This window comes from Electrona antarctica (assembly GCF_951216825.1).
Source record: "Electrona antarctica genome assembly, chromosome: 11".
NCBI lineage: Eukaryota > Metazoa > Chordata > Actinopteri > Myctophiformes > Myctophidae > Electrona > Electrona antarctica.
This window is the reverse complement of record NC_136792.1, coordinates 27,527,048-27,546,659: the sequence shown is the minus strand read 5'-3', so window position 1 is coordinate 27,546,659 and position 19,612 is coordinate 27,527,048. Positions and strand designations below refer to the sequence as shown.

The 19,612-nt window shown below is 39.2% G+C and overlaps 2 protein-coding genes across 3 annotated transcripts in view; one reads left to right on the top strand and one right to left on the bottom strand.

The window, feature by feature from the left end:
* ift80 (intraflagellar transport 80 homolog (Chlamydomonas)) overlaps positions 1–7,230 on the bottom strand; it is a 65,918-nt gene extending 58,688 nt beyond the window's left edge. The window contains exons 1-3 of one of the 2 annotated variants that reach the window (XM_079514667.1): positions 7,093–7,230; positions 4,500–4,586; positions 4,093–4,316 (exon numbers count right to left, since the gene is read on the bottom strand). In XM_079514667.1, the coding sequence (XP_079370793.1) occupies positions 4,093–4,316; positions 4,500–4,534 (259 nt within the window). In that variant the 5' untranslated portion in view covers positions 4,535–4,586; positions 7,093–7,230. Of the gene's footprint in view, positions 1–4,092; positions 4,317–4,499; positions 4,587–6,431; positions 6,503–7,092 lie in introns of those variants that run through there. The other variant, XM_079514668.1, reaches the window with a different exon arrangement.
* The window catches only part of smc4 (structural maintenance of chromosomes 4), a 26,052-nt gene continuing 12,172 nt past the window's right edge, over positions 5,733–19,612 (top strand). Inside the window, exons 1-12 of the mRNA XM_079514666.1 lie at positions 5,733–5,892; positions 7,136–7,293; positions 8,259–8,452; positions 9,162–9,353; positions 10,343–10,519; positions 12,729–12,893; positions 13,918–14,045; positions 15,520–15,660; positions 16,502–16,652; positions 18,704–18,868; positions 18,977–19,210; positions 19,399–19,584. Of these exons, the coding sequence (XP_079370792.1) occupies positions 7,146–7,293; positions 8,259–8,452; positions 9,162–9,353; positions 10,343–10,519; positions 12,729–12,893; positions 13,918–14,045; positions 15,520–15,660; positions 16,502–16,652; positions 18,704–18,868; positions 18,977–19,210; positions 19,399–19,584 (1,881 nt within the window). The 5' untranslated portion in view covers positions 5,733–5,892; positions 7,136–7,145. The remainder of the gene's footprint in view (positions 5,893–7,135; positions 7,294–8,258; positions 8,453–9,161; positions 9,354–10,342; positions 10,520–12,728; positions 12,894–13,917; positions 14,046–15,519; positions 15,661–16,501; positions 16,653–18,703; positions 18,869–18,976; positions 19,211–19,398; positions 19,585–19,612) is intronic.

Genomic DNA, 19,612 nt, shown 5'->3' with positions numbered 1-19,612 from the left:
CTCTCCCATTTCTAAATTTGGACACCTAAACAAAAGTGAATGTCATCAACCCAAAAAAGCAGGTAGTGAATATTGTCGCTGTCCGGCAGAAACCTTGGATGTTCAGAAAATGGAAAAAGAACATATGTATCCAATGTAGTTATTAGTCAAATGCTCTCATTAACACTGGTTAAATATTTATAAAACCCAAAGACAGACTTAACCACTTTCACCCTGGCATCCCTATTGCCTATTTGGGCGTGTAATTATAGGTGAATATTTTCAGAACCTTAAAAAAATAGCAATGCATCGTAGTGCGACGTGTTGTGAGCTTGTAGATCTGCTAACTTTGTGTAACACTTGTGTGTCATATTATTAAGTAGAAATAGGGCAATCATTTATGAAAACAACTAAGATGAAATATGGAGGCGTTTTCTGCACAATACTGACAATATAAAAGCTATGGCTGGCTGAATTAAAACAATCTTCTGTATTAAAACTACATTTTGTAATATGCAGTCCCTACTCCCTTCTAATACACAAAAGACAGTAATTATGATTAAATATTATAAACAAAAATAAAATGATATACCAAAAAAAGTGACAATACAATTGCATATTGGAATGCAATACATAAGGCAGTGTTTCTCAAACGATTTCATGCCAAAGACCCTCAAATTGATATTTGGCCATGGACCCCCATCTGAAAAAGGTATTGTGCCAGGGGAGTGAGGGGACCCCCAGAAGAGATGATTTGTCTAAAAAACAAAAATCTAAATTACAAGTATGTACAAGCTCGCAGTGCAAGACTAAGTGATGCGCTATGAGCTTGTACATCTGCTATTTTTGAATAGCCAACGTAAAAAAAATATTAAGACCTCTGGGAGTGGACCCTACTTTGAGAACCAATGCCAAAGGGACAGTGGTACCACATGGCAGTACAGTTAGTATAGTGCTTCTTTCACACCTTGTAGTTTTGAAGATGCCAGTTCCATTACAAACACATACATTAAAAAGACAGACCACTGTCCCCCTTGAAAATGAGATGCTGCATCTATAAAAATCTGCAATCTGATGTAAAACATTTTTTTTTGTTTCTGTTACATTTTTATTATTGTTTTTAAAACATTTTAAAAGGTCAAATTGGCAGATCTACAAGCTCACGCTTTGTGAGCTTGTAGATCTGCCAATTTGACCTTTTAAAATCTGCTATTTTCATTACTTTTGTGCATGACTTGACTTGTATTTGAAGTAGTGCATTCATTTTGTAGGGCATAAATCATGAAACGTTGAAATATGGATACGAGGTTTCTGCCTGACAGCAATTATGTTTATCAACATATTAGGCTAATGCATTATACTTCTATTAACAGTGCATGGGAATTATTATCTCTATGATATATTGTACATTAGCCACAATGACATATTCGGAACGGATTGAAAAAATAAAATAAAGAGACGGAGAGAGCAAGAGATAGGCTGCATATACTGCATATTTTCATTTGGTAGTTCACTTGGTTCATTCCTCTCAGAATCTCATTTAGCTGATTAGTAATTTACACATCAAAAGCAGCTACTGAGGGAAATAAGAAAATACACCAAAATAACAAAGTAGACCTACTTATTTGGGAGGGACAATTTTGGAATAATATTGCATACACATACATATTTAAATATCATATTCTAGTAGAATAAATACAAAACAGGATATGCATATTGCTATGCAAATGTTATGGGTCAGCCAAGGGTGAATAAATAAAGTTATGGGGAAACCACAATGTTAAGAGTTTTCCCTCACCGGTTAAATCTACACTGGTTGCCTGTAATCTTTTTTATGTTTGTTTCATTCATACCCTTCTGAAGACGCTAAATGACAGAAGCACAAAGCCAAGATAAGACAATGTACGAACAGTTTAATTTGAATATAAAGTACTTCTGTTTGAGTGCGGTGGCTTTAGCACTTGATACCTTGACCCTAACACCCTTGACCTAACACCCACTTTTCTGAGGGGGACATCTGTCTGAAATAGCTGAATTTGCTATTCAGTACAGTTGCAACTGAACTCAGCAGGTCCAACAACAAAATCAATAACTTACTGTACTACATTGTGACCATGGCAAACTGGTAACATTGCCATTTGTGTAACTACGAAGCAGTACAACGTTGCAAACGTAAATGGTAACAGAGGTTTCACTGCTCACTGGTCTGCCAGGGAAAATTGCTGCTTCAGTTTGTGGGTGTGTTTATGCAACCCTACACTGCCATTAGCATTGTGACCACACGTCCCCTGCCATCATGGTACATACAGTGTCAGTGTGTTTGTATCTGATATAGGCCCAGGAGCCACAACAGGTCGTACAAACACATTTAACACAGAGAGACTTTGTTGCTAAGTGTGTTATCAGTCTAATGAATACTTTCTGTAATTTAACAGCAGTGATAATGAATAGAGATTGAATCAATTTATGTTTCTGTTAGTTACTATCACTTTTGGTGATAGTGTCATGCATGAATTTTCATTTCAGCGCTGCGTAACGTAAGAGTACTTTGATCCGATGATGAAATGCTGATTTCCATTATCTTACAAAAATACTGAGTTGCTCTCTCATTCTAAGATCAAATAAAAAGCTTTTCAAAACCACACTGAAGTTTCTTGAACTTTCATGGCATTAAACCTGTACACTAAGTTGACCAGGTTGGCAGGCTCCCAGGATAAACCGCTCCTTTTTTCCCTCTGCGAGAAATCTCTTTGACGAAAATAGCTGATCTACAAGTTCACAACGAATCACGTTGTGCCGCATGAGCCGGCTGATCTGCTATTTTAGCCAAGTGTTAGGGAAGCTAGGGTTCATGTAAATTGTAACTTTCATTTTTTTTTTAAAGCATTGCTGCTTTATTAGCATAAGAGACAGGCAGGAGTGAGCTGAGAGGAAATGGAATGCAACACAAATCCAGAGCTGGACTCAAACGAATGCACCATTTAAACCAGGGTATCACATGCGTTGGGTACACCAAAATGTACTAAGATGAGTGAAAGAGAATCCGAACACTCGTAGCCCCAATGCAAAATATACATTTATTAAATCCCATGTTTTAACAGCATTGTGTTCAGCAGGGTACCAATTGGGGCTTGGATTTATTTATATATTTTTGTTGGTTCCTACCGGTATATTTTAGTTGGTTATTTCCTATATTAAAAGGTATTATCACATGCTCTACAGCTAATGTGATTTATATGCTTAAGTGTCTGTGTGGTCTTGCCTATTGGCAAGACATCAAGACCTTTAAAAATGTGCATATGCGAGCTTGATAGCAACAATGTTGTTATCACTAACCCTGTAGCTATACACTTCTGTAAAGCGGGTCACAATGTCTCTACGCTCAGATACACAGAATTCATTCAACCTCCATGTAGAGAACGTGAGTTATTTTGGATACAGACGTTACAGACTCTAGCTCCAAAAGGTCTAAATGAAGACTATGATATCTATATGTCTATGGATACATATGGATTTAGTTCCATGTCTATGGACATTATGTAGCCTATATACAGCTCCTGGTTGTTCTCACAATAATATTATCTCTCCTGTTTTTAATTGTAATCATAAGGTTGTTTTTGTCCCTGGTTTTACTTACCTTCAAGAAGCATTATAAAGGCTGTTAAGGCCTGAGTCCTTTTTTGTGTATTTACAATGTCTGTAAAGTCTGGGGTAAACAGTAATGTATTTTGTATTGTATTCTGGTTATGATGTATTCAATATGATGGATATACACTGAGACATGTATTAATCACTAGTGTCAATGTCACCTGACAGTGACGTTGATTGGGGACTGATGGTGGATGGGCCACAGGTGTGGTGTGTCACACTATATATAAATGCATTGTCTACTCATTTATGTGAAGATCTGAGGAAGGGCTTTGGCCCGAAATGTTACCACGTACTTGAAGTAAATATATTTCTGGGAGCAGAAAATGGTGTGCCGACACTATCCTTGTTTTATGTGGACATTTGAATTGTACTGTATGTACTCTTGTGTCTGATTGTGATGGCTTTGTGCATTATAACTAATGAATTACTAAACTATGAATGACCTATATTTTAAAGACTTGCCATCGGTGCTGGTGAGGACAAAGACCTCAGCCTGGGCCTGCTTCTTTCCAGCCACAGTCTTGGGGAACCAATGCAGGTCGATAGGGTAGATATCCTCCTGTAGCTTCACCACTACACTGGTCTCACTGGTCAATAGGTTCCACTTCAGGATGTGATGGTCCTCACTGCACGAGTATACCTCATCTGCTGTTGTCCAGCCAACACAACTCACCAGTTCCTTATGTAATCCAGTGTTAAGAACATACAAGTAGATACAATATTGTTGCACTGTTTTGTGTGTGTGTGTGTGTGTGTGTGTGTGTGTGTGTGTGTGTGTGTGTGTGTGTGTGTGTGTGTGTGTGTGACCAACTAATAATAACAAAGAAGCACTACAAAGTCAGCAACACGAAAGCATAAAAAGGATATGTTTCGGCTCCTTTAGCAGTGATGTTTTCAATCTCATGCTGGCTGGATAGGTGACAGAGGTGTCCTCTGTGACTCGATGTTCACGATCACTTAAAGTACACCATCAAGAATTACGCACTGTATGTCACTAACGCGGTGTATGTTTAAAAGTAATCAGCAAGTTGCAGTGAAGCAAAGCATCTTTCGTTGCTACGGCAGCGGTCTGTTAACTGTCACCACAGGACGTGCTAACGTGCTGGGTCCTTGGAAGCTGTTAGCTAACTTGCTATTACTGAGCCTGAGAATAGCCGTGCACGAATGCTATTCGTCGGCTGATAACGCACAAGTCACAACACAGCAATGCGTATGGGGCTACAGCAAAGGAGCAAACTTGTCATTCGGCCATTTATTTCTAGCATTACGTTTGTTATGGCATTTACGAGTATAGCATTGCATTAGCTACCTACCTAGCTAAACAAGCTAGACAGTTAATCCTACCCTAGTGTCGCGAGAGTTAAATTGTTCCATCCAACTTGGAAGTAGATACTTAAAATTATTAGCCACTGCGCGAACAATGCTGTGTAACAGTGTATATTAATAGAGCCATTTGAAGTAAACTAGTATGAATCAATCTTTCAATGCTAGTTTAACAGCTGTTCAAAGCTTTGTAAACAACACATCTGAGCCTGGGCGGACCTTTCGTTCCTAGGCAACCGTTTGAATGAACACGTAGACACCGCTTTCCATTTTGAAAAATGTTTATAATGTGCATGTGCAAGCTCGATATTAGTAGAAACTAGACAGTAGTAGTAACAGTAATAATGATTATAATATGTTATGTATTTATAAAGCACAGTTCATACAAAATATAACTCAAATGACAGCTAAATGAAATTATAAAACACACAAATGGGTCAGATGAAACGAGGAACGATCATAACGTATTAGTTCAGCACGTTATTTTTGAACATCAGAAGGATTCAAAAAGAATCAGAAGAACACAGAAAGTACACTGTGTGGAGTGAACCAATAGTGTGTATTGAAGAGAAAGCGGAGCACGGTCGGCATCATCAGACCACCGACACCGCCCCCCTTTTTGAATTTCATGTTTTTTTCTCTCTCTCTCCTTCTTGCCCTTTGAACGTTCCATCCATGGTGCCTTGCGTCAGTTTATAACGAATTTGGTTTGACCAACTATCGCGTGAGCCAGTGCTCCGCCTATAGGAACTCGAAGAGACGGAGGTCTGGCCACGCGAGATGTGGTTCGACAGCAACAGTTTAGGCGCCATTTATAAGTGAGGATTTTTCAAGTCAAGAGGAGTTTGAAATGACCGTGGAGGACTGAAGTTTGTGGATTTACCTTTTTAAACAAAGATTGGATTACGACGACTTCGTTTGTTTTTAAACACGATATAGGTGAGAAATAATACTTACCGCGGGCTGCGCGTAATGCTAAATTAGAAAAGCAATGGGGAAATGTTTTTTTTTAAACTGATGCAAGACAGCGGGCTTCGTTGCGTTGCTTTCATGTAGTTTATACCTTTTTGCTTAGCGTTCTGCTGGTTTCGAACATTTTGAACTATTCTCATTCTGTGATCGGTCACTATTTTAGACAATCGGAACTTCAGAAGCAACAGCACCGCGTTATATATATTTTTTTAAATCATAACATTATGGAGGGCTAGTAAAACGTTCAGTCACTGTGATTAGTTCGATATAAAACTCATCTAGTTTTCGATTAGCTTTCCGTCTTGTCGAAGTGGGGAAACGTTAGCAGAGAATGTCTAGTGTTTCAAATGATGACTATTGCTGCGTAGCCTTATTAGCCATGTTACCTAGCTAGCATCAGTCGAGCACGGTGTGAATTACAGATGGAACCAGTTTGATGCCGAGTGCACAGATGTAAACGATACATTGATATGTCGGGTTTGCATGCTACCGTGGCCAGCGCTCACCACAGTTACAGTTGATGGATCCTGTGTTATTGCACGTTGACTAGTTAATCTGACGTCCTAGTTATGTAAGCTAGCTTCGCTCAGCTAGCCCAGTCTCTGACGTTACCCCCCTCCTCGGCACACACACACACAGTGTTACGTTTAGGCCAGTCTAATATTACGCATAGGACCTCGTACTTACTCAAACCGACAATCTATGCACGGTTCATTCTTTATAAGACTCACGGAAATTACATTTGAATTTGCCCCCAACGTTATTAAAATAATATTGGCTACATCCTACATTTGCCCAGACTGGTGAGTGGCAAATAAGTTGCCCCCTAAAATATCCCACGTCACAGATGCTTATTCGTTTTATGCTATTTGTGTTAAATCAAATAATATATTCCATAGTAATAATCGCGTGGTTGTGCCTCTTGACCATTACTATTCCATCTTTATATAATTCACTTTAGTTAGGTCGTGAACTTCTTGGGAAGCCGGGGACCTTCCCTGTTGTTTTGAATAGTAGCCTACGTTTTATTGTTAGAATCGACGTGTTTCACACAGATGAGCATATCTTACTAATGGTTGGTGATTAAAGCCGGGTATAACGGGGTGGCTACTTTGTGTGACCTTCAAAAGTGGAGTTGTAAGATTGACAGGCGCAAAAACCACTCACGGATATGCGTCTCTTTTTTTTTCTTCACCAATGATGTCTTCAGACTTCAAATCATGCCATCTAAGACGGCAAAGAGCTCAACCGCCTCCGCCAAGCACAGAGGGAAGGGGTCGCAGCCTCGGGATGACTCTGAAGACGAGCTGGATGTGCCCCCCAAAAAAACCAAGTCCAATGGACAGGAGGACGCATCGCCGACAACTGGCAAGTAACAAAGACTGTAGTGAATCTAAATAAGTTGTGTTGTGTTCCTCAATGGCGATGCGTGGCGTTGATTGAAAGGCTGCACTGGTCGGGGCCAATTGGCACAGTTGGATAGTTTTTTTCCCCCCCTTCTTAATTCACAACACGTAGGTTGATTGCTTGTTTTTTTCGAGTGCAGTCATCAATAAATGTCTCTTATAATTTCTGAAATGATTATGATGGCGTCGAGTGTGCTTATGTCCCGATCACTTTCAACGAACAAGGTAATTTCTTTGGGTAATGAAGTGGGGTTTTGTATACTGGCTTCAAAAGATGTTTGATCTCTTTTTGTTAAACTTGGAACGAAATCGTTTTTTAATTTGTTTTTTTTAACCAACTTAACTTAAGATCTGCAAAGGCATTTGCATTTGATGTCTACTTTGAAATGTGTAGAATTGTTTTAGTGAGTGTATTGTTGAAATAATATTATTTACAAACCTCGATATAGCTTGTTTATTCCTGTGAGTACAATAGATTTTAGACTTGTGTCGTTTTGTCTCTGTATGATTCTAGTACAATCGCCTGGGTGATACTGCAATAATTTGAGCAGTTATGGTTATTTGGACTTGCTGAAATGTTGAAAGATGATCGAAATTTTCTCCTGTGGTTATTTATCATCGACGAAAATGAATGTAGCGCATCTACAGTAGTATGTATCAGCGTTATTGGTGGGAAGCGTTTGTCATCGATTTTTGCTCGATTGTACAGTCAGTGTGCTCTTTGTTTTGTTTTTGGTGGCTTTTATTTTATGAACAAAGAAATTGTGTAAATCAACTTTCTCGGCAGTCGTTGTTCCCTCACTGTGATCAGCGCGCACAGCTTATGTTTTGTTTGTTTGTTTTGCTCCTCCACCCCTCCCCCATTCTCCACTGTCCCCACCTGAAATGAATCGCACAGAGGAATAAAAGTTTTACTTTTTGTCACAGATGATCCGTCTCTCGGGGATGGAGTCGAAGCGGTTGATAATCGCAGTTTGGAAGAGATTCTCGGTAGCATCCCCCCACCCCCGCCCCCAGCAATGACCAATGAACCGGGCGCTCCTCGTCTGATGATAACCCATTTAGTTAATCGCAATTTTAAATCCTATTCTGGCGAAAAGATTCTGGGGCCTTTCCACAAGGTACGACAAAAACACGATTTGACTATTCAATGAGTACTGATATTTTGTAAATGCTTTGTTCCTATCAGTTATTAACCCCTATTTGCAGGTATTGCCAATGTCTTTGTTGGTATGTGTTTATATCATTTTTAGTACAAATATATTGCATATATACTATAGTTATAGAGTAAATCTAAGATGGGGTTTCTCAACGTTTTTGGCTGGGGACCCCCAATAAATGCAGCTGGGGACCCCCAATACATGCTTTGGCCATGTCTCGTGATTATTTTTTTTAAATCTGGGGACCCCCCAAAATAATTTGGTGACCCCCTCCAGGGGTCGTGACCCCTAGGTGGGAACCCTTGCTCTAAGACAAGACATGTATATTTAAAATGTGCAATGTTATATTTATTTCCTGATGTCCATGTCACACTCCTCCATTTTGATTTAATGTGTATGATTTTTAACCAGTGGTGGCCTAGATATGTGCTTTTGTCTTTTCTTGACATTAACTGAACTTGCCCTTCCTATTTTTTTGTTTATTTTCCTCCTGACTGTACAAATACACTTGCATGAAAATAATTTCCTTAAATACACCCATTCACTCACCTCTTTAGGCCTACACTCTCTTAAAGCACTATTTTATTTTTTAGAATTTTGGAAAAAAATAAAACTTAATTTCTATATCATAAAATGTTTCTTTATTTTTTTTTCTCCCTCCCCACTCCAGCGATTTTCCTGCATCATTGGTCCAAATGGCAGTGGGAAGTCCAATGTGATAGATTCGATGCTCTTTGTGTTTGGATACAGAGCTCAAAAGATTAGATCCAAAAAGCTCTCTGTGCTGATTCACAGCTCTGACGAACACAAAGATGTGCAAAGCTGCACTGTGGAGGTGCATTTTCAAAAGATTATTGACAAGGTATATTTCTCTCTCACACACAGACACACACACACACACACACACATCTGCTTCTCCCAAAAATAAATATGCATTGCATTCACAATTGAAGTGCATTTGAAATATTTCCATTTTCCTAAATGTATATATTTAATTCTATTTGTTTCTTCTCTACCAACATCTTAATGTAGATGCACTGTATATCACACTGATTGGAACAGCGACTCGATACAGGTGTAAAAGTCAAAACAAACGGCTACACATAATCATTGTCGACTCGCAAAGTTATTATAATTTATACTGTAATTTGGGGTATTTTTTTAAAAGGCTTGCAATGCATTAGGGTGTATGTTTTTCATTGAAACCCCAAATACTGTGCAAACTGACAAGTCTAACACCCTTACATACACACACACACACACACACACACACACACTATATATATATATATATATATATATATATATATATATAAAAATATATATACTTGATCTGATTGTCATGGTGTAAATTAATTGTTTCAGACTAATTCAAACTATTTAAACCAAGTTGCTAACATAAGGCATTAGTTGTGTGGACCCTTTGTGCTAGAATGATAGTCATACATGCAAGTGAAAAATAATTATTAGACCTGTGCTTGAAATACAGATGGTGGAATAAGCATGTAATGTATAAATTATGTTGTCATGTTTCTAATTTATTTCTTAAATGTAACCAAATGATATGACTTATGATATGGTATCTAATATAAACGTGAGTTTCTATACATTTCTCTTAGTTGGTAATTCAATAATTGCACTATAGAGGGTGTGCGTGTGACATAATCATCATACCCGGAAGTTATGTGGGAACGCCTACTGAGTGGCATTGAAGAACGTTAAACTCACTTTGTCACTCAATGTGCCACTCACTTTATGTATGTGCATACCCTCCTATAGATATATATTTTTTTCTTTACATCATTTGAACCCTGGACTGTCATGACCTAAGCTGCATTCCTTCCCCCCCAGGAAGGAGATGACTACGAAGTAATCCCAAACAGCAGGTTCTATGTTTCTAGAACTGCCAACAAAGACAATTCCTCTGCCTACTATATCAATGGCAAGAAGGCCACTTTCAAAGATGTGGGGCTCCTACTGCGGAGTCATGGTATTGATCTAGACCACAACAGATTTCTGATCTTACAGGTAATTGCTGTATTTTCACATTATTACTACTTTCCCTACTCACCTGTTCACTTTGATTTATTATTATTCTTCAATGCCTGCTGTGACCATCCCATTCTGTCAAAGCTTTGCTGCTGCTCAGCACTCTCAGCCCATGTCCCAATCCTGCTCCTATCCAAAGTTTGAAAGCTATTTCCCCAAAGCCATTGCCTGTCTCTGGGAATAACCTGTTGCACTGGACTGGATGGATATACTCTCTCTGCCAGCCCCTTAGACTGCTATAGCAGCGCATCATGGTTTGAAACAATGTGGAAAAGGTGCGAACCATTATTTGCTGCTTTAGAATTTTAAGGAAAATGTTGCGTGTGGGTTTTTTTTTTTTTTTTTTTTTTTTACAAAAATGACCTGGCTGGCTATGGTTCAACAGCTAATGTAGAATTTTTGGTGATGTTGCTTGGTGGCAGGATTGACCCACCAGTTGGGACAGGTTGGACCTCACACCTCCCCCTCCCTCTCCCATGTACCTGCCACGCTTTAGCAGCACGTAAATATTGGCGTGTGACAATCGACCCCAACCCCAATATTGGCAGTGCTGCTTCAGTGTGGCCGGATAAGACACTCCATTATCATGGCTTCAGTTTTGGTTTACTTTATACCCCCTCTTTCTCTTACCCCTCTGAGTATATGTGGTATACTGTATCTTGTATTTAAATGTTCCTAATTTAGAATTACATTTATCTGAACTGCTGCTTGGTACATGAATGTATTTCATGATTTTACTGATTTAAGATTTTTGAATGAGTTGAAATAGAATTAAATAACTTTTTTTTTTTAACCAAACCTGTATGATTATAGTGTGTAATACCAGTGTCCTGAATTTTAAATTGTATAGTCTATTGTTGGTGTTGGGTGAAAAGCCTTTGTCCTGCTTTTTGGTTTTGCGGTTGGTTTGTTGATTACACATGTCCATCTCACATTATTCTTTTTATATATATATATATACACACACACACAGGAGATATATATATATATATATATATATATATATATATATATATATATATATATTAGTATATGGCATGTGCGATGAGACATTTTGGCCGATATCCAATATAATTAATTGCTGTTTATGGCCGATAACCAATATTACCGATGTCTATATGATCTCATTCAACATTAAATAAAATCTAATTTTGTTCATTCTGAAAAATACATGTATCTGCACTGCAGGTTTAGGCAAGTCAGATTTACTGTAACTTTAATACCATATATTTATTATGGTGAGCTTGTAAGCCTAGATATTTTCAAGCTGTCACTTTGTGCTTGTTTATCTGTAAAGACAATCGGACTGATTAATTAATCGTCCGATTGATTGATCGGACTGATGCCGATTAATCAAAAAACAACTAGAATCAGCCGATACGATGTGTTTGCCGATTAATCTCCCAGCACGCTATATATATATATATATATGTATGTATGTATGTATGTATGTATGTATATATATATGGGGTCATATATTTCTGAACAGATTAATGTGAACCTTTTTTCCCCATTCATACCTGCATCTTAAAAACGAAACTGTACAATACCAGTTCTATTAAACAAAATATTAGATTTTCAGGGCAGGTATGCTGGGAAGTTCTTTTTATTTTTTATTTGCAGCTTTTCAGTCAAATCTTCTTTAAAATATTGCTTTGATGCTCATATTAACCTTAGAAAGTAAGTTGTTTTTTATTAGCATATGCATGCATTCCATAGTGCTAGACCATATGGACATATGACATCAACTTGTGACAGGAGCGAAAGATGCTCTAATTATTAAAGAAATATAATATTGAAGGTGTTTTTTTTTTTTTTTAATTTAGTTGTAGAGGGCAAGTATAATGTTTTAAGGCATATTTGTCTTAGCCAGGGATCTATTTAAGAAAGGCTTTGTACAGAGGGCCAAGTTGTTTTGAACAGATCCATTTAAATGTGTTTACTACTGTTTTTATTATTTTAATTAAAATTAGTTTGATAAACTTAATTTACTATGAGGGCAAGGAACCGAGCTACATTGACCACACCTGTTAGTTTTGGCACAAATTAAGATTTATTTATTACACTTGAGGACTTTAATTGGTGGTTAATTTTGATTGCCAATGTTGCCAGTTATAGTGAACCTGTGATTTGTCCAACATCTGTATTCCTGTGTGTGTGTGTGTGTGTGTGTGTGTTCTGTCATCAGGGTGAGGTGGAGCAGATAGCCTTGATGAAGCCTAAGGGTCAGACAGAACTGGATGAAGGTATGCTGGAGTACATGGAAGACATCATTGGATCCTGCCGCCTGAAGGAGCCTCTCGGAATCCTGAGTCGCCGAGTTGAACTGCTCAATGAGCAGAGGGGAGAGAAGGTGAAAAAGACTCTGATATTGTGTTGAACTGGCCACTTCCATGTTCTGAATAGGGATGTGTAAAAGTGTCAAATGAAAATCGATTGTTATAATTCCAATATTAACGATTAATCGACGATAGTCGATACCAATAATGCAGGCACACTTTGGTAGGCATGTAGCCCTGTACTCAACATTTCACCATATAGCCTTCAAGTAAAAAAAAAAAAAAAAAAAAGATTTATTATCCAGGGAATCATTTGATCCATCACATTGGTTGTGGAGGGAAATTAATGTTCATCAGTTACTTTTTCAATTCTTTAATCAACTGCACTGTAGTCAGCAATTTATGAGACAAATTGGAACGGGATGCCATGGATATATTTTTAGAACCAATGGCATGTGGTTATTGGTTTTTATAATAAATAAGAGTGGCGTAAGCATGATGGGGAGGTCATGCTGTTTGACTGTTTTTATTTGTTTTGTCGGTGGGTGACCGTAGCAACCATGCTCATTTTTTGCGCACAGACAGACTAACAAAGCCAGTTGTAGGAGTGGTTTACACCACTCAAAAAGGAAAATAGCGGATCGGCTATTTTAACAATTTCTGTACACCACAATTGTGCAACAAAGTATAATACAGGGTTATGTGGTTAATCAGACTAATCAATTTAGTAAATTAAAAAAATAAAAATCACACCTGTGTGAAGTGAGGGGCCCTATGTCCATTTGTCGGTGTATATAAAATTGTTTAATGTCATAGAAAGTTTTACTTGTAATGGTAACATGCTTAGCATCTACATTCTTATCTGTCCTTTAGCTTCAACCACGTGGGTGGGTGTGTCGCTTCAGTGACTATGATTTTGTGTAAGTCGTCATGTGTAGAAGTTGTTTAGGGGTTGGAGTGATGGACAGTTTGCTGTATCTGCAATAACTGATGTTGGTTTGGTATGCTAATCCATCAACATGCTCTTGTAGATGACATTCTCCACCAGTTATTAGTTTAACAGTTTAATATATTTTTTTACTGTATGCTTTGTTCCAGTTGAATAGAGTGAAACTGGTGGAGAAAGAGAAGAATGCCTTGGAAGGGGAAAAAAACACAGCGTTGGAGTTCCTCACACTGGAGAATGACATATTCAAACAAAAGAGCCAGCTGTGTCAGTACTACAAGTGAGTACAATGCCACACATGATGTTTCTTCAGCCAACCAACTGACTAATAACACTTAACCTTTTCTCTGCTTTCTACGATTATAATCATACCCCCTATGCTATTGTACAGCATCTGCCATCTGCGTACATTTTCGTAGACAACCGTATACTCCATATATGAAAGCGGCGACTGTCAATTTTACCTTTAGTATTGCTCCGGTTGCTATAGAGACACACAGGGACTACAAATGTCACGCCCCCAAATGAGACAGCGGCCCCACTTCTGGTCCAGATGGTGTACTGCAGGCCAGCCCATAGAAGCCCATTGAAATTCAACTGTAGTTGGCCTACTTTTAAAATAATCCGAAATTAACTGAAGACTATATTGATTTGAATAAAAATATGTTTCCAAATGTATGAAGTGTCTTTGTCAACATATATTGTTTTTCTCAATAGAGGATATGTTTCACATTTAATTTACCACTTGAATGAGTTACCCATAATGTTAACAGAGCAGAGGGGAGACGGCAGACAGAGAACCTGTCTCTTTTAAGGGACGTCACTGCCTTTACGAGGCTATGAGCGCCAACTTTGAATTCTCAATAATAAATCCTGATCCCGACTGACTTTGTTCATCATTCATGTCTATATTTTGAACATGTACTGTATGTCATGCTCTACCTACCGCGGAGCGCCGACGGTGTGTTTTACCGTTGTCAATTTGTTGTAGGCAATAAACTATAATTAACTTGGGAAAATAACCCAGCTAAATGCTAAATGGAGGAGTGGCATATCCTGACATTTTCAACTACCTAGTGAATTCTCCAGATGAGTAATGAGTTAATAATTAGTCTTGCAAGATGCTGTTTAGATAATTTTGCATATATATATATATATATATATATATATATATATAAATAAAACACACAACAAATATATCTGGGTATGGAAACCCTCAAGGGATGCGACCGTGACGTGTATATACCGTGCGACCCCTTTAACTTGAAATTTACAATGCTAGCACTTTTGAATCTCTGGAGTATATTATAGTACATTGTGGGTTGTATATTCAGATGGCAGGTATGTGACATTGAAAAGGACAAATCAAACATATGGGAAACTTTAACACAAACAAAATTGCTACAGCCTCAGTAATAGACCAGTGAAATTAGGGCATGATGCCTCATAAGGATTGCATTGACAGCTGCAGTACACTGTTGAAACGGACCAGAAGTGGGGCCGCTGTCTCATTTGGGCGTGTGAGATTTGTAGTCCCTGTGTGTCTATGGTGAGCCTCTCATGACGAGAGCTAAGGGGTCTCGTCAATCAATGTCCTCACAACAGCCTCCACCTCCCTGAATAACCCGGAAACTAAACGAGGATCAGAGTGAGAGCGGAACATTTTTCATAACTGTCTGACATTAAACAAACAAGCCCATCAAGCTAACCAATGCTAATCTATAATCCTTGTTTATCTTCTGTGTTCTCAATAGTCATGACCTGCAGAAGCGTGTGGTCAGCAAAGATGAGGAGAAACAGAGGATCTTGGAGGACAATAAAGAACTCGCTGAGAAAACGCAAAAGATGGCAGAGGAGATGGAACAAAAGAACAAAGAGCTAAAAAATGTGGAGAAGTATGTTTTTCACATTTTCCCCCAAAAACATTGATTTCTTGGTGTTACCCCTCCCACCCCCCGCCTATTATGTGGCAATTGTATAGACCTCTGCATTATAACCACCTTTTTGCCATTTGCCAGTCATTTGTTAGGTGCATTTATCTCCAGGACTAGCACACTCCCTTGCAGCAAAAAGCACCATAGAAAAGTTCCTTTGAATGTATTTTGTCTTAGGGCTGGGCAATTAACCGAAACTATATCGGAACCAATATTTCGAACCACTCAATCTTCTTGCTCATATAGGTTAATCGGTTAATCGAGAAGCTGTATTTCTTTCATAGTGCTAGCTAGCAAAATGTACACAAAAAAGCCAATATGCCAATATGTAAAAAAGAAGAAATGGATAGGCGCTAGCCCCTCCTATATCCAGCTTTTAGTGTACCGGTATGTTCACAGTGACAAACTTTGTCCTACATAAACATTACATTCCCATTGACAATGAATGGATTTTTTTACGTCATAGTGTCTGAGCAAATGGACATAGGGCCCCTCACTTCACACACGTGTGATTTTAATTTTTTTAATTTACTAAATCGATTAGTCTGATTAACCACATAACCCTGTATTATACTTTGTTGCACAATTGTGGTGTACAGAAATTGTTAAAATAGCCGATCCGCTATTTTATTTTTTTATTTTTTTCTGTTCAAATCATTTTCAACATTATTTCAAACTTTCCTCGATTTATGATTAATGAAGTCATACAGGTATTGTGTTATTGATGTGGTTTGTTATCTGATACGAGAGTGTCCTGTGTTTGAGCTGGTTGGGACCAAAGTTTGTGATGTTCCTCTGCCAGTAAGCAGAACAAGATTAACAAGTACATCGAGGCCCAAAAGGAGAAGTTCAGGGTCCTGGACATGCAGGATGTGACTGTTCGTGAGCAGCTTAAAGACACCAAGAGCAAGACCAAGAAACTGCAGAAGAAGCTGGAAGAGGATACAAAGAAGGTGTGTTGTTATTAACTGTTATAAGTTGTGTATGCCACAATTACACATGGTTCAGTCATTTTAATCTGGCTTAGCATTTGTTTTTCTGCAGTAGCTATGATCGTCCCACTCATTAGTAATAGATATCCTCGCATTCTCCCAATTTAAAGCATAGATCATGAAAAGGTGCTTTCTAATCAAACCGCAGGAGGCCTTTACACCTTTATACACTTATGGCTTTTTTTAAATTGATGTAAAAAAAAGAAATCGCTTTATTTTTTTATTTTTGGCCTTTCCTTCTGCACCGTACTCCTTGTGTTTGGTGTCTGCGCGCTGCCGTTCACTTCCTTGTTTACGGCGCCAAAAGAATGGCTCGTAACTCCTAATCTAGGGAGCTCTCCATGGTTTTGACGAAAAGGACGATGTTCTGTCTTCATTTCTGACTTCAGCATGCATCTCGTTTGAAATATAAACGCTTCTAGAGAGACTTTAGCATGACCAGTAAGGTAAGAAGGGAAGATTATGCCTCCCTGGTTTTTGGGGGGGAACGGAAGGGGGTGACCTTTCAGAGTAAAATCTGCCATTCCCACATATCTGCTGGCACTCTAGCGCCTATATTTTGAAAGATGCTGGCTGCATTGGTTGTGTTAATTGTGGCTGTTTTGGGGCTGTAAATGCAGAACATGCTTATAAACAAACACTGTTGCAGTGTACTCAAGACAAGCACCACTGCTCTTGTAATTTTAGTTTTATTCAGTTGACTTTGTCACCTGGCCAAAAATGTAATGTGGGCAGTATAAATCCAATTTGACCTCTGTAGAAACAAGATTAGTTGTTCTGACTTGAAGGTTTACAGAGCCCCCCCAATACCAGTGATTCATTTTATTGTATAATAACAGATTATTGATTCCTATCAGTACCTCTAAGTAACGTTTTTACATCCTCTCATTCCTTGGTTGTTTGGTTTGATTGCTGCTGGGGTGTGTATCACTTTACAGAGGCTTGTTGTGTCATTTGTAAGCCAATGAAAGACGTTTTACTATACAGATTATTGCAGTTCTTACTTCTCGACATGGAGTCCAGTCTGGGGACCCCCAATGGTCTTTAGGCAGTTTAATCTTCACCATTATTGCAATAATGGCTATATTCATCAGAGTTACATCTCTATACCTACACTTCATAGACTGTAAAGGGCCTTTGGAAATACATTTAGGTTAATCACAGAATTGGTGAAAGCTTAAAACGTGCATTGCCAGAATGTCTGTCCTCTGTCTGACCACTAGGGGGATGTGAAGCTACTGGCAAGTGGCAGGCCAAGTTGTAGCAAAAACTTAGACCTGCCTGCTTGACTTGCTTCCACACCTTTTGTGGCACTCACCGTTTCACCAGCTCTGTCCTGGTCTAAAGTTGTCATCTCTGCCTCACTTACATGCCTCACACCCAAACAAAAAGAGTTTCCCTCTTTCTCTGCTCTAAACCCTAGCTGCTGTGGCCCGAGTGGTTGTGCTTTGGCAGTACGTTAGTTAGTGGGGGGAGCTGGGCAAACGCAGTGCAGACCTCTGGGGAGCAGTGTTCTGCTGTGTGGTAGTCAACTATGGCCTGGCTTGTGTAATGCTCCCAGCAGCCATATTCACTTTTCACCGGCAGTTAACCCTGCGAAACATGGGCTACATACTCACCACTCCTTCTCTCATCTCTGCCATGCCAAGCTGCAAACTGTGCCAGTCTTAACCAAGACTCGCTCAGTCCTGACTGTGTGTTTATAGTTGATTACAGTTGTGTGCTTTGGACAGTTTTTTTTTTTTTTTTTTTTTAAGTCTAGCAACATTTGACTGTAACTGACACCAAACTTGCTTGATTAATTTATTTTCTCCCTCTTGTCTGCACCCCAATCCCAGCTCTGTAAAATGAAGACGGAGGCATAATTATGAGGTTGTGATTTACATATGAGAGCAGCTATGTCCTCGACTCGAACAAAAGCAGGTGTTGTGGTTGCTGCTCAGATCCAGACTAGGAAACAAATTAAACTTTTTTTTTTGTTTTGTTTTTCTCCTTCCTGTCTCCCTCCCCAGTTAGAGGAGGTGCGCAATGTGCCAGCAACCAGTGAAAAGACTATCTCTGAGGCAACGGCTCGCAAGGAGGAGCTGGAGACAAAGAAGGTTAAAGAGGAAGAGAAATTGAAGGAGGTGCGGGAAAGCCTTAAACAAGAGACCAGCGGCCTGCAACAGGACAAAGAGGTATGTGTATGTCTGCATCCTGCACATTGTCAAATGCTGTTTGGTGAGCACTTAATGTTACTAACCCTTTCAATTATTTGTCTCACCCCTGTCATCTCCTTCTCCCAGACCAAGGAGAAGGAACTGCTGGAGCTGAGCAAGGCGGTCAATGAGACCCGTTCACCTGTGGATCTGGCTCAGAAGGAGCTTGACATCTATTTGAGCCGCCACAACATTGCCTTTACGCAGCTCAACGGGGCCAAGCAGACACTGCAGAATACCTCGGACATGCTTAGGGAGCGCCACGCTGCCATCAAAGACCTGCAAGTCAAGATACCACAGTGCGAAGAAGAGCTCAAGAGGGTAAAGTGTTTGGGTCTGCATTCATCAATAGACGTTTTTGCACTATTAGTCTACCAATACCAGTCTATTTATCCTGGGTGTGTTTGTCTTTGCTTCATGTCACTGTGTCAAATACACACTTGTTCAGTTTGTAGGTCTCTCATAGCTCTCTCATTTAATAACCCCTTCCCTCATATTCCTCTTTCTAGGATGAGGCAGAGCTGTTGCAGATTTCTCAGGTAGACAGCCAGACCAGTGAGATTGTGAAGGATATGAGGCAGAAAGTGGAGGAAGCCAAGAGTTCCATGTCTTTCAACCGCAGCCGGGGCAAGGTCCTGGAAGCCCTCATGCAGCAGAAAAGGAGCGGCAAAATCCCTGGCATCCTTGGAAGACTGGTGAGGGCCCTCTTTCAGTCCGCTTAAG